This window comes from Halichoerus grypus, chromosome 6, assembly GCF_964656455.1.
Source record: "Halichoerus grypus chromosome 6, mHalGry1.hap1.1, whole genome shotgun sequence".
Taxonomy (NCBI): domain Eukaryota; kingdom Metazoa; phylum Chordata; class Mammalia; order Carnivora; family Phocidae; genus Halichoerus; species Halichoerus grypus.
The window spans coordinates 33,565,305-33,583,907 of NC_135717.1; the positions used below are offsets into that span (position 1 = coordinate 33,565,305).

The following is an 18,603-nucleotide window of genomic DNA, read 5'->3' on the forward strand; positions in this document are numbered from 1 at the left end:
AGTAGCTGTCCCGATCATCTGGCTTCGCTGTTAGAATCGTGACTTCTATTGTTACTCTGGAGCGTCCAGACTCCTCCTTGGCACAGAGTTTCTAATTGAGGCAGGCCTCTGTGCAAGTGATTCTCCCCAAAACCATCTTTAGTCGCTAGCAAATTCCTGTCCTTCCAATTGTGACCAGAGACACACAGATACGCAGACATACACACACAACATGAAATGGTTATTCAAGGTGATTGGCTGGGCAAGGTGTGTTTTCTTTTTTGCAGCACTAGCTGGATTGAATCCAGTTCATTAAATATCCATGGACAAACCAGTCAATCCTGTTGACAGGCTCAACCTCATTAATCTCTTGGTGTGGACCAATACGAGTTAAGTTTAGTGCTCAATTTACATGCTTTTCCACAGAGGTAAAATGAATATAAAAAATGCTTCTAAAGGCACTACAGATTACTAATTCATTCCAAAGGCTGTATAGAGGTTAATCTCAACTGTTGCATGTAGATATTTTTGTAAATATCCAACCAAGGAAGAAGACTTTGTATGTTTTCATAATTGCATGCTAAAGGTCATAATATTTATAGTCTAGAACTTCTTTGACCATTGAAATTTCCTAGTCAAGTTTCAAATTATTGTATGTTAATTGAGCATAACATTTTCTTAGAGTCGAAACTTTCTCTTCCAGTTGCTTGATAATGTGGAGAATAAGATGAAAGGCACGTGTGTGGAAGGCACCATACCTAAATTATTCAGAGGCAAAATGGTGGTATGTGGTTACCAGCTTTCAACAATGATTTTAAATGATTTAAGAATGCTAGTATTTTGACAATTAATACTTAAGCCATCTTATTTTCCTTATTTGTAGTCCTATATCCAGTGTAAAGAAGTAGACTATCGATCCGATAGAAGAGAAGATTATTACGATATCCAGCTAAGTATAAAAGGAAAGAAAAATAGTAAGTCCCGTGTACATATTGGCATGACCTTTTGCTAATTTCTGTTTTGCGTTAATGCTTCATTTACCCAAGTGGTTTTCGTTGAAATACTGCATTGCCCAAGTGACGAGTATGTGGCTCACAGAGTGCACACAGGCTCGGTTCCCCACCTGGGTCAGGCCCCATGGCATTCACGGCACGGATATTGGCGCTTCCTGACCACGACCTCCCCTTCTCAAAGGAATCCACTGTTTGGGCCTTTAACCTCCCCTCCTAGGTTATTTTTGCATGTTTGAAATACTTATAGAGATGAGATCATGTAGCTTACAGTGTCTGCTTTGCATTTCTTCTCTTCCACATCATACCCACGAGTAGTGATCGTGTGATCGTTTTCGCTGCTTTATAGTATTCCACATGCGGGGTAAACTGCAGGTGCTTTGAAACCATTCTTTCCTTGATGTTTGGGTTTTCATTGTGGGACTGTTGGGCTGAAGGCTCCTTGACCGTTCTCGTGCCCGGCTCCGGTGCACGTTTGTGTTCATGGTGAGCGGCATTGTTGGCTCCAAGGGTCTGTATACATTCAGTAGGTGAAGCCAGCAAGTTTCTCAGCTCAGTTTATCAAGTCTGGTCCCTCCAGCAGTGAGTGAGAGCTGCCATTGAGCCACACTCCCAGCAGGACTGTCAGCTGTCCAACTGAACGTTTTGGTGGGAGTATGGTGCCATCTCGGTTTTAATACACGCTTCCCTGAAGGTCAGCGACATTGTCACCCTTCCAAATGCTTACTGGCAGTTAGGGTATCTTCTTGAACTTCAGGAATGTATTTAATAGGGACTTAATGTCATCGTTGAGCAGTTCTGTCGCCTGTGATTTATGGATCTGTGTGGATTTACTTTTCATCATGGGCTCTGTTTTCCAGCTTCTTTGCATCCTTATTGGATGCCTGCCATGGTGATTTTTATACCGTTGGGTATGGGATGTTCTTAACCTTTGTTCTGGGGCACGTTGAAGTGACTTGGACATAGGGTGGTTCTTCGGAGGCTCGTTTTTACGCTCTGTCAGGTGGGAGCTCAACAGTGTTAGGCTACTTGGGCCCTCGGCTGAGGCAGCACCGTTCTGAGCCTTCTGCTTGGAGCTCCATGTGTGAGGGGGCTTTTCACCGTGGCTGGAGGGAGCGGAGCAGAGACCATTCGCAGGCCGGCATGAGCTCTGGGGACTGCAATCCCGTCCTTTGGGCACTTCTTTCCCTGGCCCCAGATAGTATCTTCCCTCTGTTAGGGAGACACTGGGCCTTGTTTGGGTTTCTCTTCTGCACAGTGAGCGGGGACAGGTGAAGGGCTCCTTCCACATCCCGGTTCTGTAGTGCCCATTGTCCAGGGTGTGACCTTGTTGAGCACAGGACATCGAGTCCGGCGCGGGTCATTTGGGCAGGAACAGGGCAGGAGTGCTGCCGCATGCGCTCGGGGTGCTCGCCCGGCGGTGGGCTTTTCGGGGCTGCTCCGCGTGGGGCTCACCTCTGTTCATTCTTGTTGAACGGCATTTCAGAATTTGAGTGAAATCAGCCAATCGTTCTCTGCTTTTTGTGTTAAGAACACCTGCTCTGAAGGCATAAGCTATTTTATCTATTACTGTTTTCTCTTTTCTCTTTATCCGTAATCCACCCGGAATGGATTTTTGCACGTGGTAGGACGTCAGGACTGATCCCCCGCATATGGGTCTCTGTTGAACCCGTCACATTCTTCCCTTGTTCTGCACCTTTGTCAGCAGACGTTCCTATCCGTGTGGATTTGTTTTTAGCCTCTGTCTTCTGGTCCACTGGTTGTCCTTGGGCAAATTCTCTATCTTGCCCCACGCGCCCCAGCTTTGTTGTGGTTTAACTGGCAAAATCGTAAGCTAATCACAGCGAGCATTGTGATTCTTCTGGACACACTGTGAAGGGAGCACTCCATCCCCGTGAACGTATCTGTCCCTGCACATCGTCCTCTTGTGTGCGAGTCAGAGCGTTTGAGTTCTCTCGTAGCAACAGGAGCTTCCCGGCTCAGTCCCCGTGTTTGACATTAGGCCCTTGTCCCGATTCATCTTACTCATGTCCCATCCTGTCCCTCTTATCCCCACGGTCCTGCTCTCTACCTGCACTGCCTCAGTTGTAGCTTTATGATAAGTGGGTCAAAATGTGTACTTTAAGGTTCCTTGATTTTGTTAAAGTGGGTAAAACATTTGACTCCACATGAACGCTTATAACACCCTTAGGAAACCATGTCGGTGGGGTTCTTAGAGGTTCAGGGCTTCTGTTCTGGAGCTGTGGCGGGGTCGTGGCAGGCGTGGCGGGTGGCGGGTGGCGGGCAGAGGCCGGGAGCCGCTGCTCCGGGCTGCTCTTCTCTCCGCTCTCTTTCCCAGCGTGCCGAAGCGTGTTGGGGCGGCTGCGTTACCATCAGGGCTCTAGTGAAATCATCGGCTGACTTTCTTCACTTTCTCTCTTTCAAGTATTTGAATCATTTGTGGACTACGTGGCTGTGGAACAACTAGACGGTGACAATAAATACGACGCTGGGGAGCACGGTTTGCAGGTAACGTGGGAACTGTGTACCGCCTTTCCCATCACTGTGTTTTCACATCCTTTGCTTCAGTTGTGGATGGGAAAGTCACTTGTACCTTTTTATACGCTGTTCATATTTAGAGCTCAAAAGATTTACTTCTTAGTGCAGACACTATATTTTGGGGCCTCCGATTGTGCAGCTGGTGGGGCTGAGCTGGGGGCGGGAGGTTGACGTGCAGTGTCTCGGGTAGACCCGTCACCCAGCACACGGGAGACCCCGTCCCGCTGTAGGGAGGCGTGTTCTCCACAGCATCCAGGGCCCTGCTCCTCGCCTCACTGGTTTCCGCTGGAGCTTTTCCTCAGCTTCTAGTTGCAGTAGAAGTTCGTTCTTTCTTGGACTTTGGGCTCATGGGTGGTTTGCACTTTGGCGTGTGTGTGTGTGTGTGTGTGTGTGTGTGTGTGTGTGAGATGGGGTTTTCTAAAGGATCTAAAGGATCTAAAGGATCATGGCTTGTAGAACGAGGAGTGCATTTTCTGTTGCTTGTTCTGTGAATACGTGGTGTCCCTGATTGTTTCCCACAAAGCCCCGCGGGGACTCTAAGCTTCTGGCAGAGCACCAAGCACTGTGGACAAGTGACTGGTCAGTCCGTGGCCGGGTGGAGAGACACGGACTGTGGCGTGTTCCTGGCTGCCGGTCAGTAAGTGGGTCAGTAGCATCTTCACGGATGCAGCGTCCAGAGTCTGTGTTGGATTCATAACCTGGACACATGGGCTCAGCCATTTTATGATTTCCCACACCATCCTGTGTTTACCAAGCTGGCTATCTTAGAATTCATGGTGCTGGTGTGCCCACGTTTCAGTGAGCCGCAGATCTGCTCTTCTGCTTGGTCAGGCCGCTCAGGATGCTGCGTTGTGGATCAGAAAGTCACTTTGCAAGCATGTGACTAGATGTGCTTAGCAAACAGTCAACTCACAAGAATTGCCCTTGTCCACACTGGATGGTTTGGGGTCTGGGTGAGCAGTATGTATTTTAGAATCATAGCCTCAATGGACTGTGGTAGAGAAACAATTCTTTTATTGTTCTTTTAAGTTATATCAAAACCATGCCGTTCCTTTGTATGGCAGGTTCCTTGGGTTTTCATTTTTCTTCCCAGAGATACTTTGTCGTCTTAGGCACGCTAATGCGACATCAGAGAGCCTTGTCTTGTGGCTTGTCACAGGCACAGTTCCTCGGCTGGACGTACCCAGCCCCAGAAGGAAGGTCTGAATCAGAAGCTGAGCTGTGTTGAGAGCCCGGTGGTCTGGTAGTGGTGGGGTTGGGCAGAGGCTTATTTTCGTGAGGAAACCAGAGGCGGCTGAGGTGGGGCGAGGCGTGTGGGAGCTGTGGAGTCGGCCCCCCCCCCCCAGAGGAGGCCTTGTTGAGAAGCGGGGCACCTCCCGCTGCACCGAGGCCGCGTTGCTGATGTGAGGGTCTTGCTGCTATCGAGTGAGGACAGTGTTCAGAAGTGGGTTGGACTGTAAGCGCCGAGTGCGTGCTGTGCATCATGTGCTCTGAAGTGAATGTGCTCCGAGACCAGGGGCAGGAGGCTGCTGTCCGGTCGCCGTCCCGCCCCGTGCCTGTGAGCAGCCACACTTGTTGCGGCCAGGTGTCTGTAAGCACGCCTGATCTCGCCTCCCTGCAGTCCCCGGCGTCTGCCTTTCCAGTGCATGGTTTTCTGTGTTTTTCCATATTTCCTATCGTGTTTAATAACACACCAGCAAGTGATTAAGCCCTAATTTACTTAGCTGTTCCCCTGTCGTTGGGCATCAGAATATAATCCAGAGTAAATCGCTCACACACAAGCTCTTGCAGCAAACCTGAGAAAGAGCTAAGCAGAACATTTTACTTTATTTTTTATTTTTTTTAAGATTTTATTTGACAGAGACACAGCAAGAGCAGGAACACAAGCAGGGGGAGTGGGAGAGGGAGAAGCAGGCTACCCGCTGAGCAGGGAGCCCGATGCAGGGCTCGATCCCAGGACCCTGGGACCATGACCTGAGCGGAAGGCAGCCGCTTAACGACTGAGCCACCCGGGTGCCCCTGACTTTATTTTTTAGTTGAAGTGTCGTTGACGTGTGCGGTATTACACTTGCTTCAGGCGTGCTGCGTAGTGATGCCGTGTTCACATACATCATGAAGTGCTCACTACAGAGTTCGCATGGTGCTGCTGACTCTGTCCCTACACGTACTTTGTATCTGTGACCTGTTTTGTAACTGGAAGTTCGTATCTCTTGATACCCTCATCTGTTTCGCCCCTCCCCCACCCCGCCCTCTGACAACCACCAGGTTTTCTCTGTTTGAGCTTGGTTCTCTTCTTTTGTCTTTGTGTGTGCGCATTTAAGATTTTATTTGTCAGAGAGAGGGAGGGGGTGGAGAACGTGCAAGCTGGGGGAAGGGGAAGGGAGAGGGAATTTCAAGCAGACTCCGCTCTGAGTTTGGAGCCCAACGGGGGCTTGATCTCACCCCTGAGATCAGGACCTGAGTGAAACCAAGAGTCGGATGCTTAACTGACTGAGACACCTGTGAGCCTGTTTCTTTTTTTTTATTTATTTTTTAAATTTTTTAATTTTTTTTTATAAAGATTTTATTTATTTATTTGAGAGAGAATGAGAGAGAGCACGAGCGGGGAGAGGGTCAGAGGGAGAAGCAGACCCCCCGCTGAGCAGGGAGCCCGATGTGGGACTCGATCCTGGGACTCCAGGATCATGACCCGAGCTGAAGGCAGTCGCTTAACCAACTGAGCCACCCAGGTGCCCGCATGAGCCTGTTTCTTAAACAACATTTTAAAAGCACCCCAGCTGGATACCTACCCTTCCTCTCCCACCAAATCTCTCCAACCGCTATTGCTGTCCTTGCTTCAGGGACTAAGTAGGGCTGAACTAAACTTGCATTTCTTTTTCAATGTTCAGGAAGCAGAGAAAGGTGTGAAATTCCTAACTTTGCCACCAGTGTTACATCTACAGCTGATGAGATTTATGTATGACCCTCAGACGGACCAAAATATCAAGATCAATGATAGGTAATTTATAGTGGGATGTGAAAGTTAAGATTGAATCATCGCCTGACTTGGGGGTCAGTCTTAGCGCTTTGTTTATTAGTCTTTTTATATTTTCAGTGCATCTCTGATGTATTTAGGTCTCTCTCTTGCCTCACTGTCCCAAGAATAATGGTTTTAAAGGGATAATTTCCCTTATGAGATTTCAGAGGCTGTTCCTCCCATTGCTCCCTCTTAGGGAACCCCAGCCCCCTCCACACTGGGGCACATGGAGGTCTGAGGGGAGGGGGCTTTCTGCTCCACCTGTTTTGCACTCACCAGAATGCCGCTGTTAACCTCAGGAGTGGAATTTGATGTTGCTGTATTTGTTTAAATACAATCCTCCAATATTTTGTAATCTCTCAGTTGGTATTCTAGAATGTGTTGGAATTTTCAGGAAGATGATGTAGATGTATGTGTGTGCCTTATTCTAGGTGTTTTCCCCGTTCTTAAAATGCCAGATAAAAAGAATGATAGTAAATACTACTTTACTTGGTTTAGAATACAGAACTTTGGTACTGGTTAGTTTGGGCACAGGATAGAGGTTGGTTAGTCACCCATCAAACTTGAGGGAGAATGGACCCAGTCAAATTATTTGCCACCAGCCGGGTCTTTGCTCTTTCATTCTTGCCCATCGCTCTGGAATCTGTACGAAACAGTCTCCACCAGACCTCACAGATTGGCGTCCCGCAGACCAAGGCCAATCTGCTGCTGTGTTTCGTTGGGTCCCCACCTTCCTTTTGTTTCTGTTTTTATTGGCATTAGTTGCCAACATTAAAAAACAACAACAACAACCCCCCCCCCCCAAAAAACCCCATCAGATTTCACGTAAAAGCCCAGATTTCTGGCATCCTTTAGGAATTCTGAACATTTGGCAGCGCAGCCAGGATTGCTGAGGGCGGCACTGGGCTGGTGCTGGGGCGGCTGCCCCTTCAGACTCTGAGCTTGCTCTCCGAGTCCTCGACCACCCGCCTCTCAAGGCACTGCCGATTAATTTCGACCATGTTGTTAAAATGTTTATGGACCCAGTCATTTAAAAGCAAATCAAGTTCAGGATGTCTTTAGAAATCATGGGGTGTAGGGGATCCTTGCTTACATGTCTTTGTTGTTCAGATCCGATTTCCTGTGTTTCTCAAACGTACAGTATATGCTCTGTTCTAAGTTCTGGACAGCCAGAATTATTCATTAATAACATTTGGAATTACCCACATCCTAGAAGAGTCACGGTGTACATCTATCACAAGACTGGCTGTTGTGTAATATCCTGAATTTGAAATTCTGTCAAGCATCATCTCAGTGCATTTAGAGCATTTTCCTCCTACCTAGCTTCAAATTTTTTACTGCTGTCTGAATAATTAACTTGTTCTAATGAATGGGAGCTGCCTCCGAAGTGTTCATGGGGTCTCCCAAGTCACATTGATACTTGCCTTTCCAAATAAAGATGAGCCAATAAATTAGAACGTCTAGCAATAAATAAAGTTTATCTTTAAACTATTTCACGTGTGAATGAAACCTGGATTTCTTTAAAAATGTTTTTTAATAGGTTTGAATTCCCAGAACAGTTACCACTCGATGAATTTTTGCAAAAAACAGATCCTAAGGACCCTGCAAATTATATTCTTCATGCAGTCCTGGTTCACAGTGGAGATAATCATGGTGGACATTATGTGGTTTATCTGAACCCCAAAGGGGATGGCAAAGTAAGTGCTGGGCAGGGGTGGAGTCGGATGTGATGGTGTGTAGGGCATTCACCCTGGCACTCAGCTTCACCTTAGCCCGGTCCTGCCTGATGGCCTGGATAGTGAAAGATCCCCCCCAGGCTCTGATTTATCTCTGTGCTCTCATGCATTAATTGCTGATACTTTAAAGGTGAATAGTAAATTAGCGATTATACTGTATTATGCCTCTCTTTATTAGTATTGAGCGTTGAACCTTGATCCCTTTGTATGTGAAGTGTGGCACCTGTTTCCCACTTAAGAACACCAGCAGAATAATCATCCACGGCTGGGCCCAGGCCGGGGAGGCAGTGCTGGTGGCACGTCATTCTGCGGGCCTGGTTGTCTGCGCTCTGTGACCCTCCGGCTGCCCCAGGTTTGCGTGGATCTGCTCTCTCGTAGTCGTCCCCAGGGGACGAGGGTCTCCTCGGGCTCTGTGTCCAGGACTATAGGGCCAGTGAGGAACAGCGCAGAGGCTGAGCCCACCTCGCTCGAGCTGAGGAGATTTGGTGGAGAGACCCACATAGCACCAGACCACGATGAACCTTTCACTGTAAGATTTAAGTACCGTTGAAAGTGACTTGATCCACAATGAAGAGATTGGAAGATAAGTATAATGTACAACTCTGCTGACTTTTTAAAGTCAGGCCCTCACTTGCTGTGACACTATGTCATGAGATAGGATCAAATGTCCCCATTTAATTTTATAACTCTACCATAAAACTTCGATTTTACAAGCGGCGTAGGTGTGCTCTATATGGTTTTCTCAAATGTGTAAAGAGTTGTACTGTCGGCCGATTGAATGTAAATTGAAGCAGGCTGTTGGAGTGTAAGAACTGCCAACAGACGTGCCTTCAGAGCCCGCCCCCGCCCCGCCTACCCCGAATGCGGGCTGGAGTCGGCCGGGGTGCCGGGGAGCTTGGTGAGAGGCCGGCTTACCTGACGCGGCGCCCGGGGCCGGCACATCCTCAGATGACTCGTTTTAGGAGAACACCGCCTCTTTGTGTGCTTCATCTCTGCCGCGTCTCCTTGCTTTCCTTGTCAGTGGTGTAAATTTGACGACGACGTGGTGTCCAGGTGTACGAAGGAGGAGGCCATCGAGCACAACTACGGGGGCCACGATGACGACCTGTCTGTGCGGCATTGCACCAACGCGTACATGCTGGTGTACATCAGGGAGTCCAAGCTCAGTGAGTAGCACCGCTCGCTCGGCTCCGCGCTGCAGGCCAGAGTCCCCGATCCCTGGGTGTTGCCCAGCTCTACCGGCTGTCCCCACGTGGTCGCGGTCTTGGCTCGCATGGCCCTGGTCCCTGCACCTCCAGGGGACTCGCGGTCCTGAGTAGTTTCACTCGAATAAGATTGCTGTATTGACAACCACGTGGCATTGGGGCCTTCTGAGGAGGGGAGCAGAGAACCTGCACACAGGTGAGCGAGAAGGCACGTTTGTCGTGCAGGTGAGGTTTTACAAGCGGTCACTGACCACGACATCCCTCAGCAGTTGGTAGAGCGACTCCAGGAGGAGAAAAGGATCGAGGCCCAGAAGCGGAAGGAGCGGCAGGAAGCCCACCTCTACATGCAAGTGCAGGTCAGCCTCGCTTCTGCGGCGTCGCTGCCCCCGTGGCGGGGGCTTGCTCCCTGAGCATTTGTGACTGAGGGGCCGCTCAGGGGAAGGGCCCCCAGACTGAGCCACGCTCTCTCAGCGTGGGCATGGAGGAGCTCAGGGGGGGAGGGCCCCCGGAGGGGGGCGTGGGAGGGCGAGCTCGCGGTGGGAGGTGGCGCTCCAGGCCATGGAGAGGCGTCACCGGTGATGGGGAAGGAAGGAGAGCTGGACGGGGAGGTGAACTTCCAGAAGGTTTGGGTTTATGGTTCGGTTGCTCTATTGGGAAGTGGGTGCTGCTTTCAGCAGGTTGGTTGCCTGGGAAGAGGAGCTAGCTTGGCGTCCTGGCTGGGCCCGGGCTGCATCCAGAGCCCGCCACGCTTCCAGCTCGCCCTCCAGGGAAGGGGTGGGGGTGTGTGGAGGTGCAGGTGTTTGTACTTTTTTTTTTTTTAAGATTTTATTTGCGAGAGAGAGAGAGAGAGAGAGAGAGAGCGCACAAGCAGGGAGGGCAGGGAGAAGCAGGTTCCCTGCTGAGCAGGGAGCGCAGTGCAGGGCTCAATCCCAAGACCCCGGGATCATGACCTGAGCCGAAGGCAGATGCTTAACCGACGGAGCCACCAAGGCATCCGTGTTTGTACTTTCTAACTAAACACCTGATTTCATCCTTCGTCATCTTGATACTTTTCTCTTTGGGTCTCTGGAAGAACGGTCATTGAAGCCAGAGACTAGCTCTTTTTAGCTTGTTACTGTTGAAACTTTGTTTTGCTTGGAGTGGTCTCACGGCATCTCTGCGTCCGTTGGAAACTGTTGTGTGTTTTCTTGTGTACTTTCAGATAGTTGCAGAGGACCAGTTTTGTGGCCACCAAGGAAATGATATGTACGATGAAGAAAAGGTGAAATACACTGTATTCAAAGTATTGAAAAACTCCTCCCTGGCTGAATTTGTCCAGAACCTCTCTCAGACCATGGTGAGTGCCGGCCCTTCTGGGGATGGTTGTTTTCATCTCCAGGTTCTGTCTGCTTTCCTCACTAACTGGACGAGCTGGGATCGGGCATTTGAACCCAGGTGTCCCGGGAACCCTGGAAGCGGGGGGGCTCTCTCTAGTCCACATCAGCAGGGAGAGCTCAGACTATCATTTTGTTTCTTCTTATCCTAGAATCATTTACATTCATACGGAATTAAAGTATGAGCTGATTTTTTTTTTTTTTAAAGATTTGATTTATTTGACAGAGACGGCGAGAGAGGGAACACAAGCAGGGGGAGTTGGGAGAGAGCAAAGCAGACTCCCCGCTGAGCAGGAAGCCCGATGTGGGGCACGATCCCAGCACCCTGGGATCATGACCTGAGCCGAAGGCAGACACTTAACGATTGAGCCACCCAGGTGCCCCTGATTTTTTTTTTTTAATTTAGTGTTAATTTTTTTCAGGGATTTCCACAAGATCAGATTCGATTATGGCCCATGCAGGCAAGGAGCAATGGAACCAAACGGCCAGCAATGTTGGATAACGAGGCGGACGGCAACAAGACGGTGAGGGCGCGTGAGGGTGGCGGGCGCCTTGCACCTCGGTCAGAGTCGCTCTGCGCCGCGGTCGCTTGTCTGCCTCTGGCCCGCTGAGCGGCGGGCAGCCGTGCTCTTCACTCTCACTTAGCCCTGGAAATACTCTAACACCAGCATCTCTTTTGGAAATAGATGATTGAGCTGAGTGATAATGAAAACCCGTGGACGATATTCCTGGAAACCGTTGATCCGGAGCTGGCTGCCAGTGGAGCCACGTTACCCAAGTTTGACAAAGATCGTAAGTGCCCCCGGGGCAGCAGAGCTGGGGCCCAGGACCAGCGTCTAGACACACATGGGCTTAGGCATGCTTCCCTTGCCAAGAGGTCCGGTTCCAGAAATGCCCCTGAACCCCTTCCCGTGTTGAGGCTTCTTGGCGAAGCTGGGCGGGCCTGACTGGCTGCCGGTGGCGAGCAGGCCGCGGCCGTGCTGAGTCCGCGTGGTTTGCCGCGCGCCTCACAGGGGCCCACAGAGCCGGGCTGCAGACCCTCCCTGCCCAGGGCCGGGTAGTAAGTGTCTCACGCCTGTGGGCCGTTGGCGGCCTCTACCGCCCGAAAGCGGGTACAGAAACTCGGCAACGAACAGGTTGGCCGTCTGCTGGCACAACTCTGCCAAAACGGGGGTCAGAGTCTGCTGACAGTCGCTCTAAAATGGTCAGTTCTTACTGCTGCAAAGACACACAATATTAGCATTTTCTCATGGCAACACTCAGCTAGCTGGTAGTACCTATCCTTGAAAATAAGATGCCTCATAAGTTCACTGCCCTCGGTCCCATCCTCACTGCCTCGGATTACTGTTGCCCGGGGGCTGGACGTGCCGAATGATGCTGTCCTCCTAGGGTCAGTCAGCGTTTTGATGAACCTCACCTGACACGGTAGCTTTTGGGTGCAAGATGCTGTCACTTGGTTGCCTACTATTAATATTTTTAGGACATTGTCCTAAGTGTTAAGATCCTAACAAAACCTGTTTGTTAACCTTGTAGATGATGTCATGCTATTTTTGAAGATGTATGACCCCAAAACACGGAGCTTGAATTACTGTGGGCACATCTACACACCAATATCCTGTAAAATACGTAAGTCCTACTGCCCTCACCGTTGGAGTTGGTTTTGCTAAAGTCTTGGTCCGTTACAGCTCTGGATTCTTTGTTTTTCTCGAACGCAGGTGACTTGCTCCCGGTTATGTGTGACAGAGCAGGATTTATCCAAGATACTAGCCTTATCCTCTATGAGGTTTGGATGGCTTGTTTTTCTGTAATCAGTGTATCGTTTGTGGTTTGGGGAGGGCTTTTCTTGTTTGTTTTGCTAGCCCTGACTTCCTTGTTGTGTGCAGTCTGCAGCTAAGTGGTGGGGGCCTCGGGTGGTGTCTAGTAGAGGGTCACGTTTGTAGATGTCTGATTTTTCCTCATTCAGGCTCGGTGATCATTACGTCTTTGTGGGTAGTAACGTTCCCATTAGCACTCTCATTAGAAACGTAGGGCCGAGAGAACAGAATTCTCGGGGAGAACACCTGCGGCGTCTGGTCGTATTAAACGTTAGGCAGACGTTCCCTGGTAACCATTCATCTCTCTTACTGTAGGAAGTTAAACCGAATTTAACAGAGAGAATTCAGGATTATGACGTGTCTCTTGATAAAGCCCTCGATGAACTAATGGACGGTGACATTATAGTCTTCCAGAAGTAAGTACTTTTTGAAGGACTGTTTCACTTTGTACTAAGAGCGAGTTTCCCCATAAGCCCCAGAAGCAGGAAACAAAACTGTGTCAAGACGCTGAGTTAGATTTTGTTTAAGTAGCTGAGAATGTTGACAGAAGTCGGCCTCTCCAGGTTTGGGGATCGTGGGCAGTGAACCTTTTGCTCATGTAACGAATGGTCTCATTTCCTAAGAATCCGTGATGAGCACGGCAGCTCTTAGTGGGGTGGCAGAAGTCCTTCCAACAGTAGCAGGCTGGTTTTCCTTCCCCTCAGCATGAGCATCCCTGGCACACACCTCCATAGGCAGTTCGTCTAGGGCCCGTCGGACCAGCAGGTCTGCCGTCTTACCGCTTTGCCAGCAAGCAGCCTTGCCTGGGCTCTTGCAGAAGCCACCTGGCCGTGGCGGGCTTGAGCACCGGTGATGGGGCCCCCGAGAGCAGAGGTTGGCAGACTTGTGTTTGGAGGACCAGGTAGTAAATATCTGCTGCCTTAGCAGGGAGGTGGTCGCCTGCCAGCTCGGGGTCAGAGAGTGGGCTCTGCTGTGAGGCCGAGTCCTTCCCTGTGTATAAAATGGGAGGACATGGTTTCGTGCCCTCGCCAGGATGCGAAGCAGGGGGCGGTTCGCACTAGCACGTGGGAGCCTCCGAGCACAGCTCCTGTGTGTGGTGGCCTTTCCTTAACTGTCCTGGCTACGGACTCGCTGGGACAGACTCCTGGCATCCACACTGTTAGTCCGTGTCACTGTGGGTTCAGAGGTGATGCCTTTTTTTTTTTAATAACCATTATCCCTGGCCTGGACTTCGATTCAGTCTGCAATCTGTTTCTTTCTCCCCCTGCAGGGATGACCCTGAAAATGATAACAGTGAATTACCCACTGCAAAAGAATATTTCAGAGACCTCTATCACCGTGTTGATGTCATTTTCTGTGATAAAACAATCCCTAATGATCCTGGATTTGTGGTTACATTATCAAACCGAATGAATTATTTTCAGGTATTTGACAAATGGTCTTTCCCCTTCAGATTCTATACCAGAGAGCCCAAGTTCTTAAAAAGGAAGGGTTGCTGAAGAGAGAGAGGCTGATGGGTTTGGTTCTGGAGGAGGGTGAGGGCCCCATTGTCCGAGCGGTTCTTGAGGGGATTGGTGCTGGTGCTGCCCCCTCCCACCCCCACCTCATCCCCCCCGGCGTGATTTGGTTTGAGACGATAGTTTTTACAGCAGCTTTCCTTCAATTACAACTTGCCATTGGAAAATAAACCTATAGACCTCACCGTTAAAAGTGAGAAACCCTTAGCACTCTCATTAGAAACGTAGGGCCGAGAGAACAGCCTGGCTGGCTGGGTGGGAGGAGTGTGTGGCTGTTGATCTCAGGGTTGTGAGTGGGAGCCCCACATTGTGTGTAGAGTTTGCTTAGATAAATAATCTTTAAAAGGAAAGGTGGGGCACCTGGGTGGCTCAGTCAGTTAGGTGTCTGTCTCTCGATCTCAGCTCAAGTCGTGTGTTCAGGCTACTTTAAAAAAAAGAAAAGGCAAAAAACCCTTTAACAGGTGATTTCACCGATGTGCCGCCCCCATGGAGCATACACTGGGGAGTGTAGTTTATTCTCAGTCGGTGGTAGATTTTTAGGCCATGTAAATTCAGGCTATTCATTTCACATTTCTTTAAGAACATTAGATAAATAGTTAATGGTAGAGTTTATAAGCAAATTTCAGTTCACTCCCCAACATGGGCCTTCTTTTCTGACTTTGGGTCCCTTCCCTCCCAGGTTGCAAAGACAGTGGCCCAGAGGCTCAACACTGACCCCATGTTGCTCCAGTTTTTCAAGTCTCAAGGGTAAGGCGCTCCCTGGCCCCTTGCTGTTTGGTCTGTACTGCATGCCCTCCATAATTGATCTTGACATCGTGGAACTAATTCCAATAATAGCTGGCTGCAGCATCTGACAGGCCACCGCTTAGTTTCCGATACAGAGTCGTCACCACGCACATCCTGCCCACGCTGCTCCCAGATGTCCGAGTAGTTGGCAGTCTGCCTCATCTAGAGCCAGACTTGTTTAGATACATCACCAACACCTCTCCCGAGCATCCAGCCGGGGCCACCCCGGCCAGGCTCGCGCGTGCCCTGTCCCCATTGCTGAGAGCGCATGTGGGACCGCCAGGGGGACTAAGGGCTCGGGAAACAGGAGTATGGAGGGAAGCCCTGTGCCAGGCCCACAGTTTGAATCTAGGCGTACGGGCAGTGGTTTGTGTTTATGCTAACTCACGGATATTTGTTTTAGGCAAATAAACAAATCATTTGTTTATATGCTGTTTTCTTGTGCAGTTATAGGGACGGCCCAGGTAACCCTCTTAGACATAATTATGAAGGGACTTTAAGAGATCTCCTACAGTTCTTCAAGCCTAGACAACCTAAGAAACTTTACTATCAGCAGGTATGAGTCCGAATTCATGTAACCGTGGGTCATAAGGAGGTTTGGGTTTTGTGGAGACATATCTGATAGTCTCTCTTTTCTCAATAGCTTAAGATGAAAATCACAGACTTTGAAAACAGACGAAGTTTTAAGTGTATTTGGTTAAACAGCCAGTTTAGGGAAGAGGTACGTGCTTTTTAATGATACAAATTTTTATTCTCATTGGTGGGTGTTTAGTGTTTTTCTAGCTCTTGAAAACTAAAACAACGAAATAAAGGTGTTAGAGGCCCTCTGTCCCCCTCTTGCCACCACCACTGCTTTTGAACCATTTCTGCCTCTGCCTGGCCCTCTGGGCTCTAGCAGCGGGCCTGAGGGCGGGGTGGGTGCTGCCCGCCCACTTGAGGTGGTGGTTCTAGAAAAGTCTTTCCCTGCTTGCACCCTAGTGTTTCGCCTTTGTAGCTCTGCCGGTTTTAAGGAAAATGCTCGCTGTGTGCCATAAAACATGCTCATCTGGGTGGAATTGACAGGCTGACATCCTCAAGTCCAGCCCTGGTTGTTGTCTCGGCTGACACTGTCCTGTTGTCACTTTGCTGAGAGAGCCAGCTAGGAGCTGGCCTTCTGTGGGAGAGTTTGCCGAGAAGCTGTCCTGTAAACGGCAACCTTTTGGCATCAAAGTGGCATTTCTTAAACTCCCCTGCAGGCCTGGGCTGGGGCCGGGGGTCCGAGTTCATGCATCAGGGGCCCTCAGACTGGGGGCGTCGGTGATGTGGTGGGGAGCTAGGGACAACTGAAAATCCCTTGCAGGTTTTTCCCCTCTTCCAGCATCGAGGATGTGCTCGAGCAGACCCCTTACGTTTTCTTTCATCTTGTCATTTCCTAGGAAATCACACTATATCCCGATAAGCATGGGTGTGTCCGGGACCTGCTGGAAGAATGTAAAAAGGCTGTTGAGCTTGGGGAGAAGGCGTCAGGGAAACTTAGGCAAGTATTTCCTGCAGCTGGGGGCGGCCTGCGCCCTGCGGCCGTGTTCCCAGGACCCGCGCAGCAGAGTGGCAGACCGGCTCTCTGCCCGGCTTTTGTGGCGGTTTATAAATATTTCACAATTGAGCCATGTTTTCTTTCTTCCTTCCCTGTCTCCTGACTGTTACTAAGCTGTAGAAAGATGAGATTTGGGTAGAAAAGTCACCCACAGTAAAGAGAGGACTCAAATGGAGCATCAGCTGAAACAGGGCAGAAATCCAGGTTGCTCTTGGTTGCAGTGGAGAAATCCAGGTGCTTCTGATCCATGGGGCTGATACTCCGGCTGCAGACAGAAGCCCCAGACTTGACGGGCAGTGTTTGTTCCAGGGTTGGGCCTTCTCATCCCCGTGCCCTGCCGCCCGCTCATAGGACAAAACAAGCCTTGGGGCTCTTTGCTTCCCGGAATGCGTGCTCTGTGTTATCAATAAAAGAATGAGATCTTTATTCTCTAAAGAGTGCACGAGAAAAACACCACAGGTCCTGCCCAGCTGGGAACCATTGTGGACACGATGTACACAGTTCTTGGAGACTTGGTTTCCCCTCCATCCCTGTGCCCACATGGGGCCGCATGGCCTCAGACTGCAGGGGCCGCCGACGGGGCCTCTGTTCCTCCCCGAGGATGCCCTCTTTGGGCCTTTCAGCTCTCTGAAGAGGAAGAAAATAAGCAAATGTAGATAGCTTTATAATAAAGAATTTCTTTTTAGGAAGCTACTTACCCGTCCTTTTTTCTCACACGAATTGATGTAGTTCATTTCCCCCCTTGTTTTGTGCAGGCTGCTAGAAATCGTAAGCTACAAGATTATTGGTGTGCACCAAGAAGATGAACTGTTAGAATGCTTATCTCCGGCGACGAGTAGAACGTTTCGAATAGAGGTAACCGGCCCTCCCTTGTGGGCGCCCTGGCCGGTGGGATGGCCACCCGCCTCTCCCCTCAGATAGCCCTGACTTGCGGACATGGCCTAAGTGTTGTGTAGGATACCCGTAGATGTGATCCCTGCAGTTAATTTTACTCTTACACATTTTGAGGAATTAATCCTTTATTGAAATCTTCCTCTGCAAGCACATCAGGTGTGTCGGGTTGAGCGGCATGAGGCCCGCTGACAGCGCTGCTCGACCTTGCCCGCCGTCCGTCACACAGAGTGCTGGCCTGCTCTGCTGAAACCCGCCTGACCCCCCCTGCCCCTGCCGCAGCGTCCTCCTTGCTCTGGGTCTGACTGCAGAGGTCCCCATATACGTAGGATCGCAGAGGACTTGTTCTCGGGAGTGAGTTCTAAATATGGGCCACCAAGCAAGTCTGGTTAGAAGCTGTGGCTCCCTGTTGATTGAGGAGTGTTTGAAATTTCCAGTTACTAGACTAGTACATCATTTGGTCTCCAGAAACCCAGAGTTTCCTTTAAAAATGCAGATACCTGGGGCGCCTGGGTGGCTCAGTCATTAAGCGTCTGCCTTCAGCTCAGGTCATGATCCCGGAGTCCTGGGATCGAGCCCCGCATCGGGCTCCCTGCTCAGCGGGAAGCCTGCTTCTCCCTCTCCCACTCCCCCTGCTTGTGTTCCTGCTCTCGCTGTGTCTTTCTCTGTCAAAAAATAAATAAAAAAATCTTAAAAAAAAAAAAAAATGCAGATACCTTCCAACTCGGAGCTCTCCTCATTCTAACAAGACCCAAACCTGGCGTCACCCACAGTGATGCCACGTTGGAGCATCGAGTCAGAAGCGCATGCGGAGTTTGTTTGCGTAGACCGCGTCGCTCAGCTCTGTGTATCTCCTTCTGTCCCCAGGAAATACCTTTGGACCAGGTGGACATAGACAAGGAGAATGAGATGCTCGTCACCGTGGCGCACTTCCACAAAGAGGTGTTTGGGACGTTCGGGATTCCATTTTTGCTGAGGATACACCAGGTGAGGGTGTTTGGTAATAGGTCGAGTATCCTCCGTCTCGTAGTGCTTTGGGATTCATGCTGCTGAATCTGGGCTCTTCTGGGCTGATGATGAGCTTTGGTGGTGTCCACGTGGGCCACGAGGGGCCGCCGCCACGGAGGGGCGCACACAGATGAGTGTGCACACACGTGTCCTTTAC

The 18,603-nt window shown here is 50.1% G+C and overlaps 1 protein-coding gene across 2 annotated transcripts in view; it reads left to right on the forward strand.

Moving 5' to 3' along the window:
- USP7 (ubiquitin specific peptidase 7) overlaps window positions 1-18,603 on the forward strand; it is a 65,125-nt gene that overhangs the window by 45,351 nt on the left and 1,171 nt on the right. For both annotated transcript variants that reach the window (XM_036074674.2, XM_036074680.2), the window contains exons 9-28: window positions 683-763; window positions 863-953; window positions 3,415-3,497; window positions 6,416-6,525; window positions 8,084-8,240; window positions 9,301-9,445; window positions 9,710-9,840; window positions 10,686-10,820; window positions 11,280-11,381; window positions 11,544-11,649; window positions 12,391-12,483; window positions 12,573-12,640; window positions 12,987-13,087; window positions 13,942-14,095; window positions 14,868-14,935; window positions 15,422-15,530; window positions 15,618-15,695; window positions 16,390-16,490; window positions 17,303-17,402; window positions 18,306-18,425. In XM_036074674.2, coding sequence (XP_035930567.1) covers window positions 683-763; window positions 863-953; window positions 3,415-3,497; window positions 6,416-6,525; window positions 8,084-8,240; window positions 9,301-9,445; window positions 9,710-9,840; window positions 10,686-10,820; window positions 11,280-11,381; window positions 11,544-11,649; window positions 12,391-12,483; window positions 12,573-12,640; window positions 12,987-13,087; window positions 13,942-14,095; window positions 14,868-14,935; window positions 15,422-15,530; window positions 15,618-15,695; window positions 16,390-16,490; window positions 17,303-17,402; window positions 18,306-18,425 — 2,133 coding nt within the window. The remainder of the gene's footprint in view (window positions 1-682; window positions 764-862; window positions 954-3,414; window positions 3,498-6,415; window positions 6,526-8,083; window positions 8,241-9,300; window positions 9,446-9,709; window positions 9,841-10,685; window positions 10,821-11,279; window positions 11,382-11,543; window positions 11,650-12,390; window positions 12,484-12,572; window positions 12,641-12,986; window positions 13,088-13,941; window positions 14,096-14,867; window positions 14,936-15,421; window positions 15,531-15,617; window positions 15,696-16,389; window positions 16,491-17,302; window positions 17,403-18,305; window positions 18,426-18,603) is intronic.